The 23,439-nt window shown below is 40.6% G+C and overlaps 1 protein-coding gene across 5 annotated transcripts in view; it reads right to left on the reverse strand.

The window, feature by feature from the left end:
* The window catches only part of arb2a (ARB2 cotranscriptional regulator A), a 544,044-nt gene that overhangs the window by 518,178 nt on the left and 2,427 nt on the right, over positions 1-23,439 (reverse strand). For all 5 annotated transcript variants that reach the window (XM_072582914.1, XM_072582913.1, XM_072582916.1 and 2 more), the window contains exons 3-4: positions 13,846-13,947; positions 4,176-4,276 (exon numbers count right to left, since the gene is read on the reverse strand). In XM_072582914.1, the coding sequence (XP_072439015.1) occupies positions 4,176-4,276; positions 13,846-13,947 (203 nt within the window). The remainder of the gene's footprint in view (positions 1-4,175; positions 4,277-13,845; positions 13,948-23,439) is intronic.

Here is a 23,439-nt window from a genome sequence, read left to right on the forward strand (position 1 = left end):
ACTGAACTTCCATCTTCAAATCATTCAGTATGCTCATTATTCTCCATACAGGTGCGTAAAGAATGCCTATTTGGCTCATACACTTTAACTTGCCCTTAAAACCTAAGAAACATGTGAGTAATACTTTTCTCTGATTATTTAATCACATCGCATTTTAAGTTCTCTTCATCTATTATGTCTAAAGGACAAGTTCAACTCTACCATGCAGTTTTTAACGCCTGATTACAATTTTAGATGTGTATTCAGAGATTATTTTTTACATTTTAATTTTGAAACTTTTCATTTTGCTGAGGAGGGCAATATCAGCAGCTGGATTTGTTTATAATTAGCTTCCTCTCCAAGAAGTTAATGGTGTCATCTGGGTTTTCAAACATTCTAATGTGTTACAGCTGCGTTATTCCATAAGCGTGCAATCAGCAACTACAACACTAAGTGCTTTTTGACATTAAATTTTGATTTAGGCCTATAACTGGGCCTGCACCTGTGAACCAGTTGCACAGACATTCTATAGCTCAGAACAGTCCATAGCAGGATAATTCAAATCATTCTGAGATATCATTTTCTTCAATGTTCCAAATTCTAGCCTCCCCTTTAATGGTGCCAAATTCTCCACATGGTGCCACCCTAGGAAGAGGATGTTTTGATATGCAAGAACACATGAAGCAATATACCAAGATGTAGACCCTTCCCTCCATGCTTGGGGCAGACATCATAAACTCATTCTGAACATAGGCTTTCTTGCTGAGCTGGAAGTCTCATTTTCAGACGTTTCATCACCATACTAGGTAACATCTTCAGTGAGCCTCCGGACGAAGCACTGCTAGTGTTGCCTGTTTTCTATTTACATGATGAATTTTTTGGGGTTGGTAATGTCATTTCCTGTGGTGATGTCATTTCCTATGGTGATGTCATATGTTTGTTGATAGAGTTCTGGTTGGAATGCCATGCTTCTCGGAATTCTCGTGTATGTCTCTGTTTGGTTTGTCCTAGGATAGATGTGTTGTCCCAGTCAAAGTGGTGTCCTTCCTTATCTGTATGTAAGGATACTAGTGAGAGAGGGTCATGTCGTTTTGTGGCTGGTTGATGCTCAGGTATCGTTGTGGCTAGTTCTCTGCCTGTTTGTCCAATGTAGTTGTATCGGTGATTTTTCTATGCCATTTTAGACCATCAATAATACCCTTATTAGCAAAGCATTCACTAAAGAGAAGGAAAAACAACAACAAACTGCCATTCTTAGAGATGTCACAGTAGAGCGAACAGTCAATGGGGAACTTCAAACCAGTGTCTACAGAAAAACAAGATATGGACCAAATATTGAACTACAGAAGCAACCATCCCAACATCCACACACAAAGCTGCATCTGAACATTATTTCAACGAGCCACCACACACGGCAGCTCAGTGGAACTATGCAGAACAGAGGAAAATCACCTATACAGTGAATTCAAAAACAATCGAAACCCAATGAACACAGTCCACCGATTTCTCAGGAACACACCCAAATAAGGAGACAAAACCCGTCCCCTATTCACTCTCCCCTAGGTCAAAGGCATCTCAAAAATGACTGACAGACTACTCGGACCCCTTGGCTTCATGGTAGCCCACAAACCCACCAACACACTAAAACAGCAGCTAATGAACTTGAAAGACCCTATACAGACAACAAGCAAAACCAATGTCATTTACAAAATACGTGCAAGAACTGTAACAAACACTACATTGGACAAATAGGCAGAAAACTAGCCAAAACGATACATGAACATCAGCTATCCACAAAATGACATGACCCTCTTATAGTATCTTTACATACAGATAAGGAAGGACACTACTTCGACTGGGACAACACCATCCATCCTAGGACAAGCCAAACAGAGACATGCACAAGAATTCCAAGAAGCATGGCATTCCAACCAGAACTCTATCAACAAACACATCGACTTGGATTTCATTTACCACCCCCTGAGAAAAAGACCAGGAAATGACATCACCAACCCAAGGAAACCCAAACATGTAAATAGAAAGCAGGAAAAACCAGCAGTGCTTCACCGATAAGCTCACTGAAGATGTTACCTAGTATGTCAATGAAAGGTCTGAAAATGAACCTTCCAGCTCAGCGAGCAAACCTACATCCAGAACCTCAACCTGAGCTGCAAACCTTCTCAAAACCCGCTATCATAAACTCATCCCTCACTAATTTTCCAGATCTATTCTCTGTCAGTACTCTAGACAGAAGATCACTTCCGTATTGCTACCATACTCCTCTGTACGCAATACTGACAGATACCACTGTTCAAGTGGAAGGGACCCCAGGACATGTGTTACAGTTCCACATTATGAAGAATCCTAACATACACAAGTAGTACCAGATGACAGTTCCCATTACATGCTGCAGGCCTCTGTCCGAAAAGAAAATTGAAGTGCTGAAACAAAATTTGAAATGTCTTCCAGTAGTCATTCATCAAAAGGGGTTCTAATTACACATAAAATACATTTGTCATTTATTTAACTGCTGCTCCTCTCTCCTATCAATAACCACAAGTGGACTGAAGGGGGGCTAACTAATCTGCTACAGATGACTGATTATAGTGATGCCAATAGCACAGAGCAACAATTTTGACTGTAAGGTAAGTAATCATGGCAAGAAAGCATGTATACAGGATTAAACCATAATTTAATGCAATAAAGTGTATAACAAACTTGATCACATGCATACAAGCTCAATGTACTCTGATAGTTTCCACCACGACTAAACATTTAACATAAACCGCTCCCCCACTTCGCAACATTCTCAATTTCCACTTGTTTCAGTTGGATCTAATGTTATTCAAAGTCCTTGAGAATATCATGAAGCATGAACATCAGTGTGCACCATAAGTTTACTGTTAAAGATGCAATGTGCTCCATAAAGTTCCAGGGTGGGGAAGAGAGAAGTGGAGGAGGAAAAGAGGGAAGTAAGTGAAAATAAAAAGGGAAAAAGAAAAAAAAATGACATACATATTTGAAAGGATGGATCTTAAACATGCATTTTCCAAATCCATTTCAGGGGGGAAAAAAACTACCTTCTGAGGATAGTAGTAGTATAGAGGAAACAGGAAGTCAAGCATTAGAGAGAGGGAAAGTAGTGAAGGAAACAAGTAGTAGGGATAAGAAAGTACAAAAAAGGACTTAGGAAATGAATATGGTTTATAGAGTAAATAAGATCTCATTGGGGTAGTAGGCTGGAAATCAAACTTGGCTAATCCCAGAGTCATCATAAAAGTTACAGATTTTATCAAATTATCTAAAGTGGTTCCAGTGACATTACTCCTACGTACCCTTGTTCTGAACTAATTCAGTTCAGTTTCTGGTCAATGACAATCTCCAGGATACATACCATGCGATATTCAACCATAGTCATATAGTTAAAAGTCAAAAGGATGATTGTTAGATTATCTCATGCTGGAGGTGTTATTGCCTGGCACTTAAGCAGTGTATATGGATATTGTCCAGGATATTGTCCTTGTTGAATTTGGACATGAACTGCTTCAGTATCTGAGAAGTCATGCTGAACATTGTGCAATATCAACAAACATCTGTACATCTGACCTCATGATGAGGCAGAGTTCATTGGTGAAGTAGCTGAAGGTGGTTGTGCATAGGACAATATCCTGAAGAGATATCCTGGAGCTGAAATGATTAATTAGGGTTAAGCTTACCACCTTCCTTTGCGCTAGGTATGAATTTCTGATACTCGAATCTCTACAATAATAGGCATTGAAGGATATGTTATTTCATAATTTAAATATAAGGGTAAAAGGGCACTGGATATGGACCATTTCACGTTAAATAAATACAGATTAGCAGATTTTCCTAGTGCTACCTTTGTTGCCTCTGGAATTCAAAGCTAATTATCTGTTTTAGTACTGACTCTTCAAACCTTTGCAATAACTCTATTTTCTGAAAATTGCAAGTTCACTCCACACTGGCTTTGCATGTATTGATGGACAGAATATCAGAAAGAATGCATGCACATGCATTTTCCTAACACACAATCCGCATAATGTGCTGCAGGTAGGGAAGCCCTCATATCAGAAGGACAAGTTCACAAATCAGCATGCATCTTCTTACAACTATCAGTCACCACATGTGTGTAAAGACCATTCAACCAAAGTTATAAAATGTAAAAAAGAACCTACCTCTCCAAGAGCTTCATAACGCTTCTGATTCCATCTGTGCAAGTCCTCATGGTAATTGAATACATATGGTTCCCCAGTTTTTATATGTCTTAACTGTCCCTCTAGACACAAAGAGTAAATTTCAATCATTTGCATGTAACCTGAACAATGTTTTCCTATCTTAGATATGAGATAAAGTACAGCATATCTTAAGTTTAAAAATGTTAATTATATACCCAGTTTTTCTTTGTTTTATTAAATGAGCCCATCCATTATGTGAGGCAAAAGCATAACTAAAAATCAAAAAAATGCTATTCCACAGGCAGCAAGTTGCTCAGCTCAGTCACAGCATCGAAGAATCAAGCATTGTTGCAACATCCAACTGACTATGAAGGGAAGTAAATTTGCTGATTTTTGCTTCCAACTGGGTAATCACAGGGCAGCTTCGATATGGGCAATAACGATCGTACAAAAGAGAAACCTACTGCATTTTAAAATACAAATAACAGCACTGCAATAAAATGAATTCCTGTATGCTGCACTGAACAATTTCACAGACAAGCATAAAGATAACTTATTTTCACAGAACTTTCTACATTCCTTCATAAAATATTATCCAATTACTTAGAAACACATCAGACAAAACAATTTCGAAACTCAATGTTGCAAGACAGTTTGTATCCAGCTAACTTCTCCTATCTGTACTGCAATAGCAAGGGTCAGAATAGTCAAAGAATGAAAGGAGGGGCTCAGAGCAGGGGGTTAGGTAGGGAGGTAGATGGAATGGGGAGGTGGTCAGAGATGGGAAGGGATGCACAGAGGTGTTCAAAGCAGCGGTTAGGCAGACAAGTAGTCAGAGAAGGAGAATGGAGTGAGGGGATCACATTGGAGCAGGAGAGGGGTTGCAGGGAGGAGCAGAAAGCGAGCAGACAGTCAGAGTTGGGGTGCAAGATGATGTAAGCAAGAGGAGAGTTCGCTGGACAAAGGGGTGCAAGCAAGAAGGATAAGGTTATGAGAACAATGATGATGGGGCATACAACAAGGACAGGGGCTGGGGCCTAATAGCAACTCCTTCTCATAGGTCTTACATGTCAGCAAGGTTTAACATGATCATGCAGCTACACCACGGTTGTAGCAGATTAAACTGGGCAAATGGTAGACTGTACAGTCAGGTAAACATATTTTGGAGGATGACATCCTCACCTGTCAGCCAAGCTTTTATCAAAGCCATGTCGATCATTTACATCATCCAAGCTAAGCTCACAAGTGAAATGCCACTAAACTTTAGACATTGTGAGATGTGCAGAGGGGCACAATGTTAACTGAACTGAAAGCTGAGTCCACTGGATCAATGTTGAGTGAGATTAAGTCAATTAAATGCTGGGAAGGAGTACAAGTGGGCAAGAAAGTTGGCAAAATTGTCCCCTACCAGCATTTCATTCTCCAGACAGACTTATAATGCAAATATCCAGAAAATGATGGAATAATCAAAAAGGTCTGGCAGTAACCATGGAGACAGAAATAGAGTTAACATTTCAAGTTGCTACACTCACATCAGAATGGAATGTTCTGAATGTTAGAATTACAATAGGTTTTTGGTAGGTCAAATTGGAAAAAGCAGATAAACAGCTAAAGGGATGATCTAAAATAGAGCAGAAAATAGAAGACATTAAGATGACAAGCACTGGTGGGCAGAGCCAAAGGGAATAGTAATGTGAAAAGTAATGAAACTTAATAGCAGAATAATGAAAGCTGCCAGAGAGAAAAGAAAAGGCAAAACGAGATTGACTGAAACTTGCAACGAAAAGCAAAATGAAAGGCACAAATTACATTCCAATTCTGGGTCCAGAAAGGTGTAAAATATCTAATCTAAGATGAATGCTGTTCCTCAAGCTTATGTTGGCCTTCACTGAAATGCCACACTAAAAAATGAGCTGAAAGATGTCACAATGGAAGCAACACAAGGAATAAAGATGGGACGGCAGCAGAACCCTAGGGTCGTTCTTGCAAACATAATAGAGGAGTGCTGTAAAGAGATCCAAGAGATTCGATGCCTGCTCAACACCATCTCCGTCCTCACCATCTAAAGCCCCAGCACTCCTATGTGTACTTTTTCCAGTCTTATATATCCATATTCATTATTCACAATGTGGTCTATTCTTCAATGGGGAGAACGAATGTAGATTGGGTAACTCTTTCCTGAACACATCTGTCTCATCCACATGCATTACACAGAGCTTTCGATGGCCTGCCTTTCTGAATTCTCCACCTTGCTTTCATGTCAACTTTGGTCCTCCGTGAACTGCAGTTTTCCCAACAATACAAACTTGAGCAATGATACCTCATCTTTCAAACACCCATTTTACAGCCTTTTGGACATCAAATTCAGCAAGAACAGTCTGCAATTTCTGCATCAGATCAAGTAGCACCTCTCCACTACTATTTTGTTGCCTCTTTCTTTGCATGATTATGCAACATTGCCAGACAAGGCAACAAAACTACACCACATACATGCACACCAACAACAAAAAAAAACTGGAGAAACTTGACATTCTCACTAGTAATAGCAAAGCCCACCCTGGCACCACAGCAGATAACATTATCACTGCGAGGAAGTCTATTATCAACTTATCGGACCACACCCTTCGACCAGAAGAGATTGAAGTCCTGAGCAGGGGTCTCAACTTCTGCCCCACCACCAAAATGGACCCATTGGTTCTTGCAGCAGACACAAAGGAGTTCATCAGACGAATGAGACTCCGGGAATTCTTTCAATGAGCCAGCTGTGATCCCAACGAACCCACTGATGAACTGGAACAGTCATCACAGGGATCTGTAGAGGAGCGACCAAAGGTGGTGTCAACTTGGACCCCACCAGAGGGCCGCTGCCCTCGGCTTGACACCTATGCTCAAACTGTCAGGAAATATATAAATGCCAGATTCATTAGCTGTACCCACAAGGTAGTGCAAAACATCACCCGTTCACAACACAATGCCTTCCAGGCTCTCAAAACCAATCACAACATTGTCATCAAACCAGAAGATAAAGGAGGAGCCACTGTTATTCAAAATAGAACAGATTACTGCAAGAAAGTGTACCGATAATTGAACAACCAGGAACACTACAGGCAACTACCTGCTGATCCGACCAAAGAATACACCCGTAAATTAAACGCATTGAAGGACTGGATCCAAAGTCCTGATCAGAGTTCCCTACACGCCCTCATCCCACATACGTCTCGCGTAGGCGACTTCTACTGCCTTCCAAAGGTACACAAAGCCAACACACCAGGACGTCCCATCTTATCAGGCAATGGGACCTTTGTGAGAATCTCTCCGGCTAAGTTTAAGGCATCTTGAAACCTATTGTACAGGGGATCCCCAGCTTCTGTCACGACACTATGGCTTTCCTACAGAAACTCAGCACCCATGGACCAGTCGAACCGGGAACATTTCTCCTCACAATGGACGTTTCCGCACTCTACACCAGCATCCCCCACAATGACGGCATCGCTGCAACAGCCTCAGTACTCAACACCAACAACTGCCAATCTCCAAACACCGTCCTACAACTCATCCGCTTTATCCTCGATCACATCTTCATCTTTGACAACCAGTTCTTCATCCAGACGCTAAACAGCTATGGGCACCAAATTTGCACCCCAATATGCCAACATTTTCATGCACAGGTTCCAACAAGACTTCTCCTCTATGCAGGACCTCCAATCAACATTATGCATCAGGTACACCAATGACATTTTCTTCTTCTGAACCCATGGCGGGGAGTCACTGATAAAACTACAGTTTATCAACAAATTTCATCCCACCAAACTCACCATGGCCTACTCTACTATCTGTCTCATTCTTGGATACATGCATCAGAACCACATTCTATCGCAAACCCACAGATCACCTCACAATGCTACACTTCTCCAGCTTCCACCCAAAACATATTAAAACAGCCATCCCCAACTGACAAACCCTACGCATACACCAGATCTGTTCAGATGAGGAGGAACGTGATGGACACCTGGATGCCCTCATAAGGACAGGGTACAATGCTCAACTCATCGACCGCCAGTTCCGACGTGCCACAGCAAGGAACTATAATGACCTGCTCAGGACACAGACACAGGATACCCTTCATTGTCCAGTACTTATCAAGAGCTGAAAAACTACAGCATGTTTTTCGTGACCTGCAACACATTATCAACGAGGATGAGCAACTCGCCAAGACCTTCCCCACACCTCCACTGCTTGCCTTTAGATAACCGTGAAACCTCAAACAGATCATTGTTCGTAGCAAGCTGCCCGGCTCTCAGGACAACTCCATACAATCCTGTCATGGTAGACGCTGCAAGACATGTCAGAGTGTGGACATGGATACCACCATTACACGTGGGCCACCTCCAGTCATGTACGTGGCAGGTACTCATGTGACTCAGCCAAGTTGTCTATCTTATACAGTGCAGGCAAGGATGCCCTGAGGCATGATGCATTGGGGAAACCGAGCAAAGGCTGCGGAAATGGATGAATGGGCACTGCACAAACAGACAGGAGTGCTCCCTCCCAGTTGGGGAACACTTCAACGGTCCAGGACATTCGACCTCAGACCTTCAGGTTACCATCCTCCAAGGCGGACTTCGAGACAGGCAGCAGCGAAAAGTGGCCGAACAGAGGCTGACAGCTAAGTTCCGTAATCATAGGCTAACACCTTTTGCCTGAAATGTCGATTTTGCTGCCCCTTGGATGCTGCCTGAACTGCTGTGCTCTTCCAGCACCACTAATCCAGAACCTTCAACATATTGTCAGGCTAACACCAATTGTTAGTTAACCTGAGAATGTAACTTTAAAAAAAATGCTTTGTGATTTACACATGGAAGAAGTGAAACTATCATGGTATTCGAAGAGATGGAAGACTCAACAAACAATCAAGTTATTTTTCAATGTATAATTTCAGTTACATCACACTGGAAACTTTGGCTATAAATTCTGTGTCTTACAATTGTGTCCTCCACAACCACCTGATTAAGGAGCAGCGCTCCAAAAGCTAGTGTGCTTCCAATTAAACCTGTTGGACTATAACCTGGTGCTGCGTGATTTTTTTCTTTGCATGATTAAGTCTTGGTATTGGCATTCCTTATTTAGCATTTGGGCAGCAGCTGGTCATTATTCAGCCTTTCAACCTTTCGGGTCACATTCTTTATTTATTGTATTATTATTGTTTGATTCTGTCCCAACAAGTTCTTGGTCATTAATGCCTCCCTTTTTCTGCCCTGTTAATTTTTGTTTGGTCTCCAAATCCCATACCCACTATACAACCTAGTTAAAAACTAGGACATTTCTGTTTTCAGTTCTGATGAAAGGTCATTGACCTGAAACAATTACTTAGTTTCTCTTTCTCCATTCTGTCAGATTGGTTTATAAATTCCACCATTTCCTGCTTTTCTTTTCGATTTGCAAGACTTGCAACATTTTTCTTTTATATTTGATTTCTCTGTTATATTCTCTCCACGACTAAATATCTTTCCAATACTGCAGAATCCAAAATTGCATCAGAGATAGAAAGTCACTTAGTTAGTATAATGAAAGGGACATTGATGATAATCACTGGAGTTTGGAAGGATGAGGGGAGGATTGCATGGAAATTTATTAAGTTTTAACATGACTAGACAGGGTTCATGCAGGAAGGTTGTTCCTGATGGCTGGGGAGTCCAAGGATATGGGTTGGGACATTTACAACTGAGTTGAACAGACTCCTCCACAAAGGGGTCAGTCTATAGCAGACCTGGGCATTTTACAGCCCATGGGCCCTTTAGTCATTCCTGTCCAGCCTGCATAAAGTCAACCTTAAAATAGAACATAAATGAAAAAGTATTTACGCCATGCACGCAATACAACTGTGTTGCTTTTGTTTTGAAAAGGATGCTTTTTTAATTTACGTAAGGATGCACATATATGTGCATGCGTGCATTAACAGCTAAAAGTGATGCTTGCCGGCTAGCCCTCAAAATGCCAGCTCATGCCAAAAAGAAAGGAAGGTTGATACAGAAAGGCGCGTTTTGAACAAGACATGGACTGCGAGATATTTATTTACAGAAATCGGAGGTAAAGCCGTGTGCTTGGTTTGTGGTGCACAGGTTGCTATGTTCAAGGATTATAATTTGAATCACCACTACTTGACCAAACACGCAGAGAAGTACAACTTATCTTATCAAGAACAGGCAAGGGAGTTGGATGCTTTGTTAGCTAAGCTGCATAACCAGCAAAGACGTTTTACTAAACTTCACATATCCAGAGATGCAGCTGTCAGGACAAGTTATGTCATATCCCACAAAATCGCCAGAAACAGTAAACCGTTTTCTGATGGAGAGTTTATTAAGGAGTGCTTGTTGGACTCTGCAAAACTAATATGCCTGGAGAAAAAGGAGGCTTTTGAGGATGTGCCCTCTTCTGACGCACTGTAATGAGAAAGATTGGAGACATCGCGAGAAAGCTGGAGCTTCAGTGCAGCACAGAGCAGTCAACTTTGACTTTTTTTCCTTGGCTTTGAATGAGAGCTGCAATGTACGTGACACAGCCCAGCTACTCATCTTCGTACGTGGGACAACTACGGACTTTAAAAATCACGGAGGAGCTGGCAGCCATGCAGTCAATGAAAGGAACAACAACTGGTAATGATTTGTTCACGGAGGTAAATGCATGTTTGGACACATTGGGACTAAAATGGGACAAGTTGGCAGGTGTGACAACGGATGGTTGTCCAAATCTAACAGGAAAAAATGTTGGACACTTAAAGAGAATGCAGTATAAAGTGACAGAAATTGACCCTGAACAGAAATTGGTATTTTTGCATTGTGTTATACATCACAAAGTGTTGCATAAGTCAGTGTTAAAAATTAACCATTTGGTTAATGTTGTAACTAAAATAGTTAACTTCATCCGGGCAAGAGCTTTGAACCACAGGCAGTTTGTTCCACTTTTGGAGGAAAATGAGACTGAACATCATGACATAGGCTACCACACAGCTGTCAGGTGGCTCAGCCTGGGCAAAATGCTGAAAAGTATATGGGACCAGAAAGAAGAGATTCAGGATTTGTGTGTGAAGAAAGGGAATGGCATTCCACAGCTGTCAGATGCAGACTGGATTGCAGACCTGGGTTTTGCTGTTGATGTGACTGCACTTATGAATGAACTAAATGTGAAACGGCAGTGCAAGGGGCTTTTTGTGCATGAAATGTATATCTTGGTGAAGGCTTTTAAGAGAAAGTTGCAGCTTCTCTCAAGCCAAATGGAGGACAACATTCTCACCCACTTGCCAACTCTGAAGGAAGCCACACTTCAGCTGATCACCTCCACAGATACTCACCTATGTTAGAAGCACTGCATGGTGAATTTTCAAGGCGATTTCAAGACTTTAAAATGGTTGAGAATGAAATGCACATGATTTTTTCCCCATTTACATGCAATGTAGAGAATGTACCTCGTAATGTTTAGCTTGAACTCATTGACCTGCAGTCTGACATACTTCTGGCAGAGTACTTTAGGTCAGCCTCACTGCTTGATTTTTACTCTTCCCTCAAAAGGGAGAACTTTCCACACAAGGAGGCATACTCAGAAGATTCTTGTCCTCTTTGCGAACATACATTCTCAGTGATGAAGTTCAACAAATGCAAATACACATCCTCTATCACCGATGATCACCTCTCAGCTGTCCTTCACATATCCACCTCAGACATTCAACCAGATGTCAGTGCACTTGTTCAAGCGCAAAACAGACTGGATATTTCTCACTAAACAAGTAAAATTAACTGAAAAACATCAAAAGCACTTACTGCTTTTTGTATAGCATTGTTTATAATACTGAACAATAATGAAACAACATTTCATTATTGGTTTGGGAGATTTCATTTTATTTTTAATATGTTAATACTGAAATTGTTTTTACTGTTTAGTTATTCTATATTTGATCTACTCCACAATTTCATATCTTTATTGTAACAGAATATCCTTATTCTTTTGATTATAAGTTTCAGTGCAAAACGATATAATTTAGTACTTTTTACAATGGGAGAAAATTAAAACTAAAGCAGAATTATGTTCAACTTATTGTTGGTTCGGCCCTCCAACACAACTCAGGTTTCTCATGTGGCCCCTTGGAAGAATTAATTACCCACTCCTGGTCTATAGAATTCTCCAGCTTGGAAGCAAGATTGCAAAGTTTCAAAAGAGAACTTAAGACAAGTTAAAGGGAGGCTACTATCCATAGCACATTTGGAAAATCATAATCTAATCAAGCGGAATCAGTGTGGCTTCACAAAGAGGGAAATCACATCTGACTAATTTATTAGCCTTTCAAGGAAGCGTCAACCAGGGTGGATAGATGGAAATTGGTAGATGTGGCGCATTTGGACTTCAAGGTGGCATTCAACAAGATACTTTACAAAAGGTTAAGTCAGAAGATAAAAATCCACAATGTTAGAAGTAGTAAATTGGCATGGATAGAGAATTGGCTAATGGATAGGAAACAGCAAATTGGAATAAGGGTTTTATTTTTTCAGATTGACAACCTGTAACTAGCAGGATGCTACAGAGATCGGTGCTGGGACTGCAACGGTTTGCAAAATATACATTAATGATTTGGAGGAACAGGTGAATATACTGCAGTTAAATTGGCAGACGACACAAAAATAGAGGGAACGGCAAGTTATGAAGAGGGCACAAACAGTTTAGAGATATAAATACGTTAAGTGGGTGGGCAAAACAATGCGACATGGAGTATAATGTGGGAAAAACACAAAGTTTTTAATTTTAGAAGGATGATCAAAAGAACAGAATAGTATTTAAATGGAGAAAAACTGCAGAAAGCTGTAACGCAAAGGGATTTGGGATGCATAATTAGGAATTCCTTTGGGTGCTGCAGACAAGTCTGAGATAAACTACATAAAAGAATCTTACATAATTCAGAATTTTACATCACCTGACATTTCCACTTAGCCATCGTTTGTGGAAAGAAAAGCAATTCTTCATAGTTCTTTCAAAGCAATGATTGATAACATTTCATCCAGTTACAAGGGTGCATAGTGTCTTACCAACAAATATGACAATCTCCTAATTTTTAATTCAGCAAGGTCTATTAACAGATCATAGCCCAGAAAAAGGCCATTCAGTTCATGAAGTCTGCGTTCTAAAGAGCATCCTACCCATCCCCATAACACTGCAGGGCCAACAAAGTGGCTCAGTGGTTAGTACTGCTGCCTCAGAGCATCAGGGACCCAGGTTTGATTCCACCCAGTAGCAACCGTCTATGTGGAGTCTGCACATTTTTCCTGTGTCTATGTGGGTTTCCTTCAGGTGCTCCGGTTTTTCTCCCATTCTCTAAATATGTGCAGGTTAGGTGGATTGGCCATGTTAAGTTGACAATAGAATCCAAGGATATACAGGCTGAGTGGATTAGCCATGGGAAACAGGGATGGAGTGTATTTGGGTGGGATGCTCTTCAGAGGATCGGTATGGACCGATGGGCTGGATGGCCTGCTTCCACACTGTAGGGATTCTATGATTCCATGTCTGTGGAAAAAAATATTAGCTGTTTTGCCTTTCTGCTAAATATTGATTTATACAATAGTAATATGCAAAAATATAACACTTCAAACATATTTATTATCTGAAGACTCAATTTCTCACTTACTTTCATTAAACAAATATTCAAATTCGTCAAGTGTTTGAGGAAACTTAAGGGGTGGTTCATCTTTCTTCATAAGTTCCTCCAAGTCTATCCTGGACAGTAAATCTGGAAAAAAAAAAGGACAATAAAATTAACTAAAAATCTTTCATAATATTATGCAATATGAAACTGATGCAATTCTTTGACCATACTTGACAATGTTTTAAATGGGAATTGGGATAGCCACTACCCCTCAAATACATAGTTCTAATACAAATGTCTGAAGAAAATGTATGGAGCAGGTTCTGCTGCAGTAAAGCATCGCTCAATCCAGAGAAGGTTCACTAGGCTGATATAAATTATGAATGGACTGTCTTATGAGAACAGTGGAGTAGATTAGTCTTGTACTCATTAGAATTAAGAATAAGAGGCAACCTTATTGAAACACACAAGATTCTTAAGGAATATGACAGATTTGGAGAGGCTGTTTCCCCTCGTGAAAGAGTTGAGGACCAGAAGGCATTATCTCAGTATAAGGGATTGCAACATTTAAAACAGACAAGGACTTTGTTCTCTCAGAGGGTAGTGAATCGAAGTAATTCTTTACCACACAGGGCTTGAGAGACTGGGTTATTAAGTATATTCGAGACAGAGATAGACAGACTTCTAATCAGTCAGGTATTAGAGGGTTATGGAGAAAAAGTAGGAAAGTACAGTTCAGGATACTCAGATTCCATCCCATGAAAGAATGGGTACCAAAAAGAATGGTACCAGTCCTACTGAGTTTCTCCAACATATTGTGTGCTTGTTGAAGAAAATTATCATCTGGGTGGCAGTTGCAGCATACCCAAAAGATGCAAACTTGGAGGAAGAAAATAAACATCAACGTAGACAGCTAATTGGTTTGTACAAGATTCCAGAATCTGAAAGAAACAGAAAACTTTAACTGTACTACAGCATTCTTCCTGCATTTTGTACTCAGTTCTCTGAATTTAGTGACTTTATTCAAAGCTGGGATAGTCAGATTTTTAGTCTCTCATGGAATCAAGAAATTTGGAGAAATCTCGAGTGGAAAAGTGAAATTGAAGCCTGGGTTCAGCCATGTCTAAGTTGAATGGCAGAACATGTACAATGAGCTCAATGACCATCTCTTACTTCTAGGTTGTGCGTGACCTCACAAAAATTTTGTTTCTTCAGCTGATATAACAAGCTAGTTATGTTAAATTAATCCCTAAAGTAATTTGTTTTGCTGATCAAAATGAAGTAGTCTGCTCCATTTTATTGTGAGATTGGTGCTTCTCACAAAGTTCTAAAATTCACTTCCGTCCATCATTTAAAAGCCCTCTGACTAATTACCACTCAAACACTTTCTTAGTGAGTTTTCCAAAGTCACCACCAAAGCCACTCAACCAGTTAACTAGATACCTGAGCACAGCATAAAAAGTGCTTTCAAAAACATACCATTTATTTCTCATCAATACCTCATCTATTTATCATCTAAACTGAATATTCTATCAGTTTGAAGTTCTTCAATATTCTTTTACTGATTTTTTTGATACCTGGACTTTATAATTTTATTGCAAAGGAAATAAAACTGCAATGAAATGCTAAGAAATACTCTGTGATCTATGATTTTATCTCTGTGATTAATTGAATAGTCTAATTATGCAAACAAATGGGGAGGATGGACAGAGACAGGTCCATAAGCCAAAAATCCACAAGAAACCACAATTTTGATTTCCCTCACATAATTCACAAGAGAAAAAAAAAGTCTACTCTGTAATCTTCATACTGAAAGAAATGGATTGGCTATCCCAACAGTTCCGAAGGGTACAGCAAAGTGGATGTGCTCAATCAAAATATATCATTCTAAAAAAAGTGGTAAGAGCTGCAACCAGGTTCAATTTCACATTAACATCTAGAAATGTACTAAACTGATTGATAACCTTGTTATTTTCAAGTGTTATGATGTCAGTTTCATCCATAAACCGCTAATCCAGTTGTTAGAAACTTCTATTCTCAATCAATACACAGGTAGGTTGCTGACCTATTGCCATGTTTATAATAACATTACTTGTCACAGTTAATAACATTTCATCTGAAATGAGGGGATATTCAACTTTACTACATCTAAAATGGCTGTGCTTCAACTTAGGCTGTTATTTATCTCTCCTCTCTTCCAAAAGCTAGTTTACAACCTGCATAAAACTGTACTATTTAAATTATGCTCCAAGTAAATTGATTACGAAGCTGGACTCAACTGTAACAAAATCAGTGAGGTCACTCATGTGCATCAATACTGACTGAAGTTTGGAAACGAAGATCTCTGGGGGCGAAACTGATCTTGGACGGTATTACAAAACTGACAGTAAAAGATCAGCAGTTAATTTCATAGCCCACCATTTCACAGTGGGTATATGATGTACTCATTTTTGATGGTGAATTAATGAAAAAGGTATAAATAACTAAAATCAGACTAAATAAAAGCAAGTGACGCAACTCCAGAATTTAGTTTCACACAGCTTTTTGTGTGACCAGGCTGGCTGGCAGAGGTGGTACCTTCAACCTTCCAGACGTAAAGCTGGATAATTGACTGGGGAGAACATTATACAATAAATAGGGGCTGAGAAAGCCATTTCTCCTTTCAGCCTGCTCCACTATTTAATAAGATTATAGCTGATCTGATGGTGGATTTAACACCACTTTCCTCCCTGTTCCCTTTAATGCAGGACTCCATTGAAAATCCAAAATCTGTCTAACTCAGCCTTGAATATAGTCAACAAAACAAACCGTGCAATTTCACAGCTGATTGTGGAGAGACCTTATTATCTGAACTAATCACAACTGGGAATATCAAATGTTTCGAGCCTGAAGCAGCCAAGTGTTTGTTATTTAGACTTATAAAACTTACAAATCTTAATCCTTTTGTAAATCTATAATGTTTCAGTGAGATCAGTCTCTTGATTAATTTTTTTAGGACAAAAAATACAATTAAGTTATCCGAGAACAGCGTTTTTAGAGCAGCAAGACTGTGCTGTTTCCTGGGTCTGTAGCTTAAGGTGCAGATATGGCCTTTAGTAATGTGCTCTTCCTGTTGGATGTGGGAGAAGAGAGAATTTCAATCTTCCAGGAAACGTGATTATCAGATTGCACGGATCAGGTTGGAATGGCAGTTAGAGCCAATAAGGAATTTAGAGGAACCTTGGGATGTGATGGATGCCAGTTTAAGATGGTAGAAAAACCGCAGATACAGTCAGGTAGGTGGGTTACCTCTAGGAAAGGTAAGCAGGTAGTGCAGGAATCTCCTATGGCTATCGCCATCTCAAACAAATATGCAGTTTTGGAAAAGGTAGAGGACGATGAACTCTCAGGGAAATGTAGTACTGACAGCTAGGCCACTGGTACCGAGACTGGCTCTACTGTAAGGAGGGGTATGTCAGGTTCCAAACAATTGATTGTGATAGGGGATTCTCTAGTCAGGGGATCAATAAAACGTTTGTGGCCGACAGCGAAACCACCAGAATGGTGCCAGGGTCAAAAATGTCTCAGAGAGGGTACAGAATATGCTCAAAAGGGGCAAGTGACCAGCAGGAAGTTATTGTACACATTGGTACCAATGAAAGAGGAAGTGAAAGGAACAAGGTTCTGAAACAAGAATATAGGAAATTAGGCAGGAGGTTAACAAATAGGTCCTCAAGAGTAGTAATATCTGGATTACTCCCGGTGCCACATACTAGAGAGAGTAGGGATAGGATAATAGAGCAGATGAACATGTGGCTGAGGAGCTGGTGCAACAGGCAGGAATTTGCATTTTTGGACTGTTGGAATCTCTTCTGAGGCAGCAGTGACCTGTATAAGGAGGACAGGTTACACCTGAATTGGAAGTCAACCAATATCCTGGCAGGTCGACTTGCCACTGCTACTCAGCAGGCTTTAAACTAGTAAAGGTGGGTGAGTGCGTTGAGAAAGAGACAGAGTGAGAAAAGAGAGAAGTCTGAGGCTGGTACAATTGAGAAGAGGAGTACATCAAATAGTCCAAGCAGAGAACAAAAGGTAAGATTGAAATTAAACTGAATTAATTTCAATACTAGTGGCTTTACATGTAAAGCAGATGAATTCAGGGCATAGTTGGGAACATGGGACTGGGATATCATAGCAATTACTGAAATGGGGCTCAGAGTAGGGCAATTTGACAGCTTAATGCTCCAGGGTATAGATGCTATTAGGAAGGATAGAAAGAGGGGCAAGAGAGGAGGTGGAGTGGCGTTTTTGGTAAGGGATAACATTATGGCTGTACTTGGAGAGGATATTCCTGAGAGTACATCCAGGGATGTTACTTGGGTGGAAATGAGAAACAAGAAAGGGATGATCATCTTATTAGATTTATATTACAGACACCACCCTAGCCCCCTCCTGTAGTGAGTAGAAAACTGAAAAATAAATTTCTAAGGAGATCTCAGTTACCTATAAGAATGATAGGGTTGTAAGGGTGAGGATCAACTTTCCAAACAAAGACTGGAACTGCCATAGTTTCAAGGGCATGGGTGGAGAGGAATTTGTTAGATGCAAACAAGAAAATTTTCTTATTCAGTATTTGGATACACCTATTAGAGAAGGAGTAAAACTTGACCTTTTCTCAGGAATTAAGGCAGAGCAGGTGAACTGTGGCCAGTGAATTAATTTTATTAATTTTAAAGCAGTTATGGAAAAGGATAGACGTGATCTAAAAATTAATGTTTGAATTGGAGCAAGGCCAATGTTTACAGTATCAGGAAAGAATTGATTGGAAGAGGCTATTCGCAGGTAAAGGGACTGTTGGAAAGTGGAAGATTTTCAAAAATGAGAAAACAAGAATCCAGAGGCAGTATTTTCCTGTTAGTATAAAAGGGCAAGCCTGATAGGTGTAGAGAAAGCTGGATGTCTAGAGAAATTAAGGCTCTGGTCAAGAAAAACGAGGCATATGGCAGATTTAGATGGCTGGGATCGTGTAAATCCCTTGAGGAGTATATGGACAGTAGGAGTATACTCAAGAGGGAAATCAGGATGTCAAAAAGGGGACAGGAGGTGGCTTTAGCAAATACGGTTAAGGAGAATCTAATGAGATTCTACAAATATATTAAGGGAAAAAGAGTAACTAAGGAGAGAATAGGGGCCTTAAAAGATCAACAGGGCTGTCTTTCTGTGGAATTGCAGGAGATGGGCAAGATACTAAACAAGTATTTTGGGTCAGTACCTACTGTGGAGAAGGATATGGAAGCAAGAGAACTTGGAGAAATAAAGAGTGATATCTTGAAAAGTCTCCATATTACAGAGTTGGTGATGCTGGACGTTTTAAAATGCATAAAAGGTGGATAAATCCCCAGGACCTGATCAGGTATATCCCAAACGTTTATGGGAAGATAGGGAAGTGATTGTTGGGCCCCTTGCCGAGATCTGTATATCCACAGGTGAGGTGCCGGAAGACTGGAGGATGGCTAATGTGGCACAATTATTGAAAAAAGTAGCAAGGAAAACCAGTGAACTATAGACAGGTAAGCCTGATGTCAGTTGTTGGAGGGGAATCTGAGAGACAGGATTTACATGCATTTGGAAAGGCAAGGACTGGTTAGGGATAGAAAACATACCTACGCGCATGGGAAATCATGTCGCATTAATTTGACTGAGGTGTTTGAAGTGACAAAGGAGATTAATGAAGGTAGCGCAGTGGAAGTTGTTTGCATGGACTTCAGTAAGGCGTTTAACAAGTTCCACGCGGTAGACTGGTTAGCAAGGTGAGATCACATGGAATCCAGAAAGTGTTTAAACACATGGATACAAAATTGGCTTGGACGTAGGAGAGAGGGTGGTGGTGGAGGGTTGCTTTTTGGCTGGAGACCTGTGACCAAGTGTGCCGCAAGGATCGTTGCTGGGTCCATTGCTTTGTGCCATTAATATAAATGACTCAGATGTGACTGTAGGAGGAATGGTTAGTAAGTTGACAGATGACAGCAAAATTCGTGTAGTGCAGTGAACAGTGAAGAAGGTTATCTGAGAGTACAATGGTCACCTTGATCGGATGGGCCAGAGAGGGGAAGATGAAGTTTAATTTAGATAAATGTGAAGTATTGCATTTTGGTAAAGACAAATCACGGCAGGATTAATATATTTCATGGGAGAGTTCTGGGAATGTTGCCAAACAAAAAGACCTTGGGGTTCTAATTCATAATTCTTTGAAGGTGGAGTCATAAGCAGACAGGGTAACGAAGGTGACATTTGACACACTTGCCTTTATTGGTCAATGCATTGCCAACTTTTGGAATACTGTATTCAATTCTGGTCTCCCTGCTACAGTCTCATTTGCCAGCATTTGGTGTACATCCCAGTAAACCCTTCCCCATCCATACACCCATTTTAAAATGTTGTAACTGTACCAGCTTCCACCACTTCCTCTAGCAGCTCATTCCATACACGCACCATCCTCTGCATACAAAAGTTGACCCTAAGGTCCCTTTTAAATAATTTCCCCTCTCATCTTAAAGCTATGTCCTCTATTGCTGGGGCTAACCTTAAAAACCTTTTTTGAACAAGGGCACAGTGTTTGCAGTTCTCCACTGGGGCTTCCCAAGAGTTCAGGGAAGACTAATAGTTGTGATTAGTGATCCCATAATTTCCAAAGGCACTTTCTTCAAAATCCTTGGATGCATCTCATCCAGTTCTGGTGCCTTGCCAACTTTATGAAGAGAGTTTCTCCAACACTTCTCTCTTATTAATTGAGAAATCTTCTGGTGACAGAATTCTCTCTTCTGCCACCATTTCCTGGGTAGCTTCTTTTCCTTGGTAAAGACAGGTGCAAAATATACATTTAATACCTTTAATGGCTTTTGAGTAACTGGTACCTCAATGCTGGATGTATCAGCAGGTGAGAGGTTTTATTAGTCAAATGTTCTTGCCGAAGCATTGCTGGTGATGCCTCTAGGTGCCTCTTGAAGGCAGAATTGATACATTGGCAAATCTTGCATATCCTCCAATGTTAGTTTCCATGATCTCGTCATTCATTCTAAATTGACAGTGGGGGGCAAGGTGAGAATGGCCTATGAAAGCTGGGTTAGAAGGCAACCTTTGTTTCAGCGTGCTTAGCATATTTAATCAACCCCATTCACTGCCTTCTCCTTGTAACTTTGATTCCCTTATTACCCATCTGTCTTAAATATACTCTACGACTTGGCCTCCACAGCCTTCTACAGCAATGAGTTCTTCAGATTTAACATATTTTGAATGAAGAAATCCCTCCTCACCTCAGTTCGAAAGGATAGTTCCTTCACTAAGGCTGTCCGAGCCTCTCCTACTAGTGTAAACATCTTCTCCATGTCCACTCTAACCAAACCTCTCAGCATTCTACAACTTTCTGATACCTGAGTTTTCCAGAAATTTCTGATTTTATTACTACTTTTCCAACCTCCTTTTCCAGGAGCCCAATTGCTACTCTTACCTGTCTAAAAAAAACTCTTGCAATTGTCTTTTATATTACTGACTAGATTGCCCTCAGATTTCACCTTCTTCCCCCTTATTACTTTTTAGTTGTCCTCTGCATGCTTTTAAAAACTTCCCAATCCACTGGCTTCACACTAATTGTGACCACATTGTGCTGTCCCTGAATTCTATCGTTAGCCATGGTTACCTTGTATGTTCCTTCTTCCTTGGGATGAATTTCTGCTGTTCCCTCAGAAAATCCTACAATTGTTTCTTGTTAGGCTCCTCTTCCAATCAACTCTGGTCAGCTCCTCCCTCATGTTTTTCCGGTTACCTTTACTCAATTGTAACACCATTACACCTGATTCTAATTTCTCAAGCTGCAAGGTGAATTCTATCATATTATGGTCACTTCCTCTCCAGGTTCCTTCACTTTAAGCTCCCAAATCAAATTTACCTCAATACCCATCGCCAAATCCAGAACTGCCTCTGCCTTAGTGAGCTGTACCACAAACTGATCCAAAAAACAAACCATCTCAGACATTCCACAACTTCATTTCCTTGGAATCCACTACCAACCTGATTTTTCTAGTCCACCTACATATTAACATTACCCATGATTACTGTAATAATACCAGTTTAAACACCTTTTCTGTCTCCTGATTTATTTTCCGTCCCACATCCTGACTACTGCTAAGACGCCTGTACATAAATCACATCAGGGTATTTTCACCTTTGCAGTTCTTCAACTCTATCCACATAGGATTGGAAGTTGTGGAATCTATCTCAGTACTTGCTATTGATTTAATTTAATTGCTTACTCACAAAGCAACCCTGCCTCAACTGCCAATCTGCTTGTCCTTTTGACAGGATCTGTATCCTTGGATATTTAGTTCCCAATCCTGACCCCTTTGAAGCCACGTCCTTGTGATACATACAACATTGTTCCCGCTAATTTGAATCTTCACAACATGCTCATTTACCTTGTTTTGTGTACTGCACATTTAAGTACAACACCCTCAGTCCTATGTTGACCTCCACCTTTCTCATAGATATGTCCCTTTATTTATGTCTGAAGATAGATAGCTGACCCTTTCCAAACTGTCCTCCTCCTGCCTCAGGCTCCTCTTCTGCCTCCCTTCATGACATCACAGCATCCTGCTCCTGCAGGTGTTCCTCTTCTACTCACCACATCCCAGCCTCACCCTCCTCCTCCACTACCTCCATTCCTTCCCAGTTCACCACCTCTCAGCATCCTTTTCCACCTTATCCTTCGCCTCCCTCCTCACAGCAGCATCTTTCTCCTCTCCCACCCAACAATAGCCTTCTCCCTCACTAATACATCAGTCACCTTTACCTCTCCCTCCATTACATCACAGTATTCTCTGCTCTCCTATCACATCACATCCTTCTGTCTGTGCTTAATGGGACTGCCTACTCTAACTTTTGGACAGCAGGTGACACATGACACCATGCTTGCCAGATGATGAGGTAGGAAGGAAGAAGTGTCCCATCTCCATGGTCATCGTCTGTTGGGGAAATGCAACAATTTATCTCAGACCTCGAGGGAGTCTAAATCAGCAACCATCACAGTTCCCAGTTATGAGACAGCTTCCACACAGAAGAGGACAAAAAACTGGAAGCACCTGAAACCATAGACAGGCCAGTCGAAGAAACCTCTTGGAATACACTCCAAAACCAGTATTTCACGACAGTTGTCTCTACCTCTTTCTCTCTCTCTCTCTCTCTCTCACACACAAAGAAACTGGCAAAATTCCCATGAAAACAGAAGCGAGGAGAGATTAATTTAAAAACAGATGCAAGCTCCAGTGCTGCCAACTGTACTCAAGGAATCAGAAAAACTACCAAAGGTCAGAATTAAACTTTAGGTCTCAAACATAGTAAAGTACTCAAACTGCATATCTTTTAAAACCTTCCTTTACAGTGAACACCATCACCTTATAACTTTGTACGTAGCCATGTGCATCAAGCATCCTAATGACTGCACAAAGTCTATATACTTGGCTACTTTTCCTAGGGTTAGCAGATAATAAAATTGCTCTCAAAAACAAAACAGAAATTGCAGGGAAAACTCAGCAGGTCTGGCAGCATCTGTGGAGAGAAAGCAGAGTTCTGTACAAGGATCATTGGATCCAAAATGTTAATGGA

The sequence above is a fragment of the Chiloscyllium punctatum genome, chromosome 2, assembly GCF_047496795.1.
Source record: "Chiloscyllium punctatum isolate Juve2018m chromosome 2, sChiPun1.3, whole genome shotgun sequence".
Lineage (NCBI taxonomy): Eukaryota > Metazoa > Chordata > Chondrichthyes > Orectolobiformes > Hemiscylliidae > Chiloscyllium > Chiloscyllium punctatum.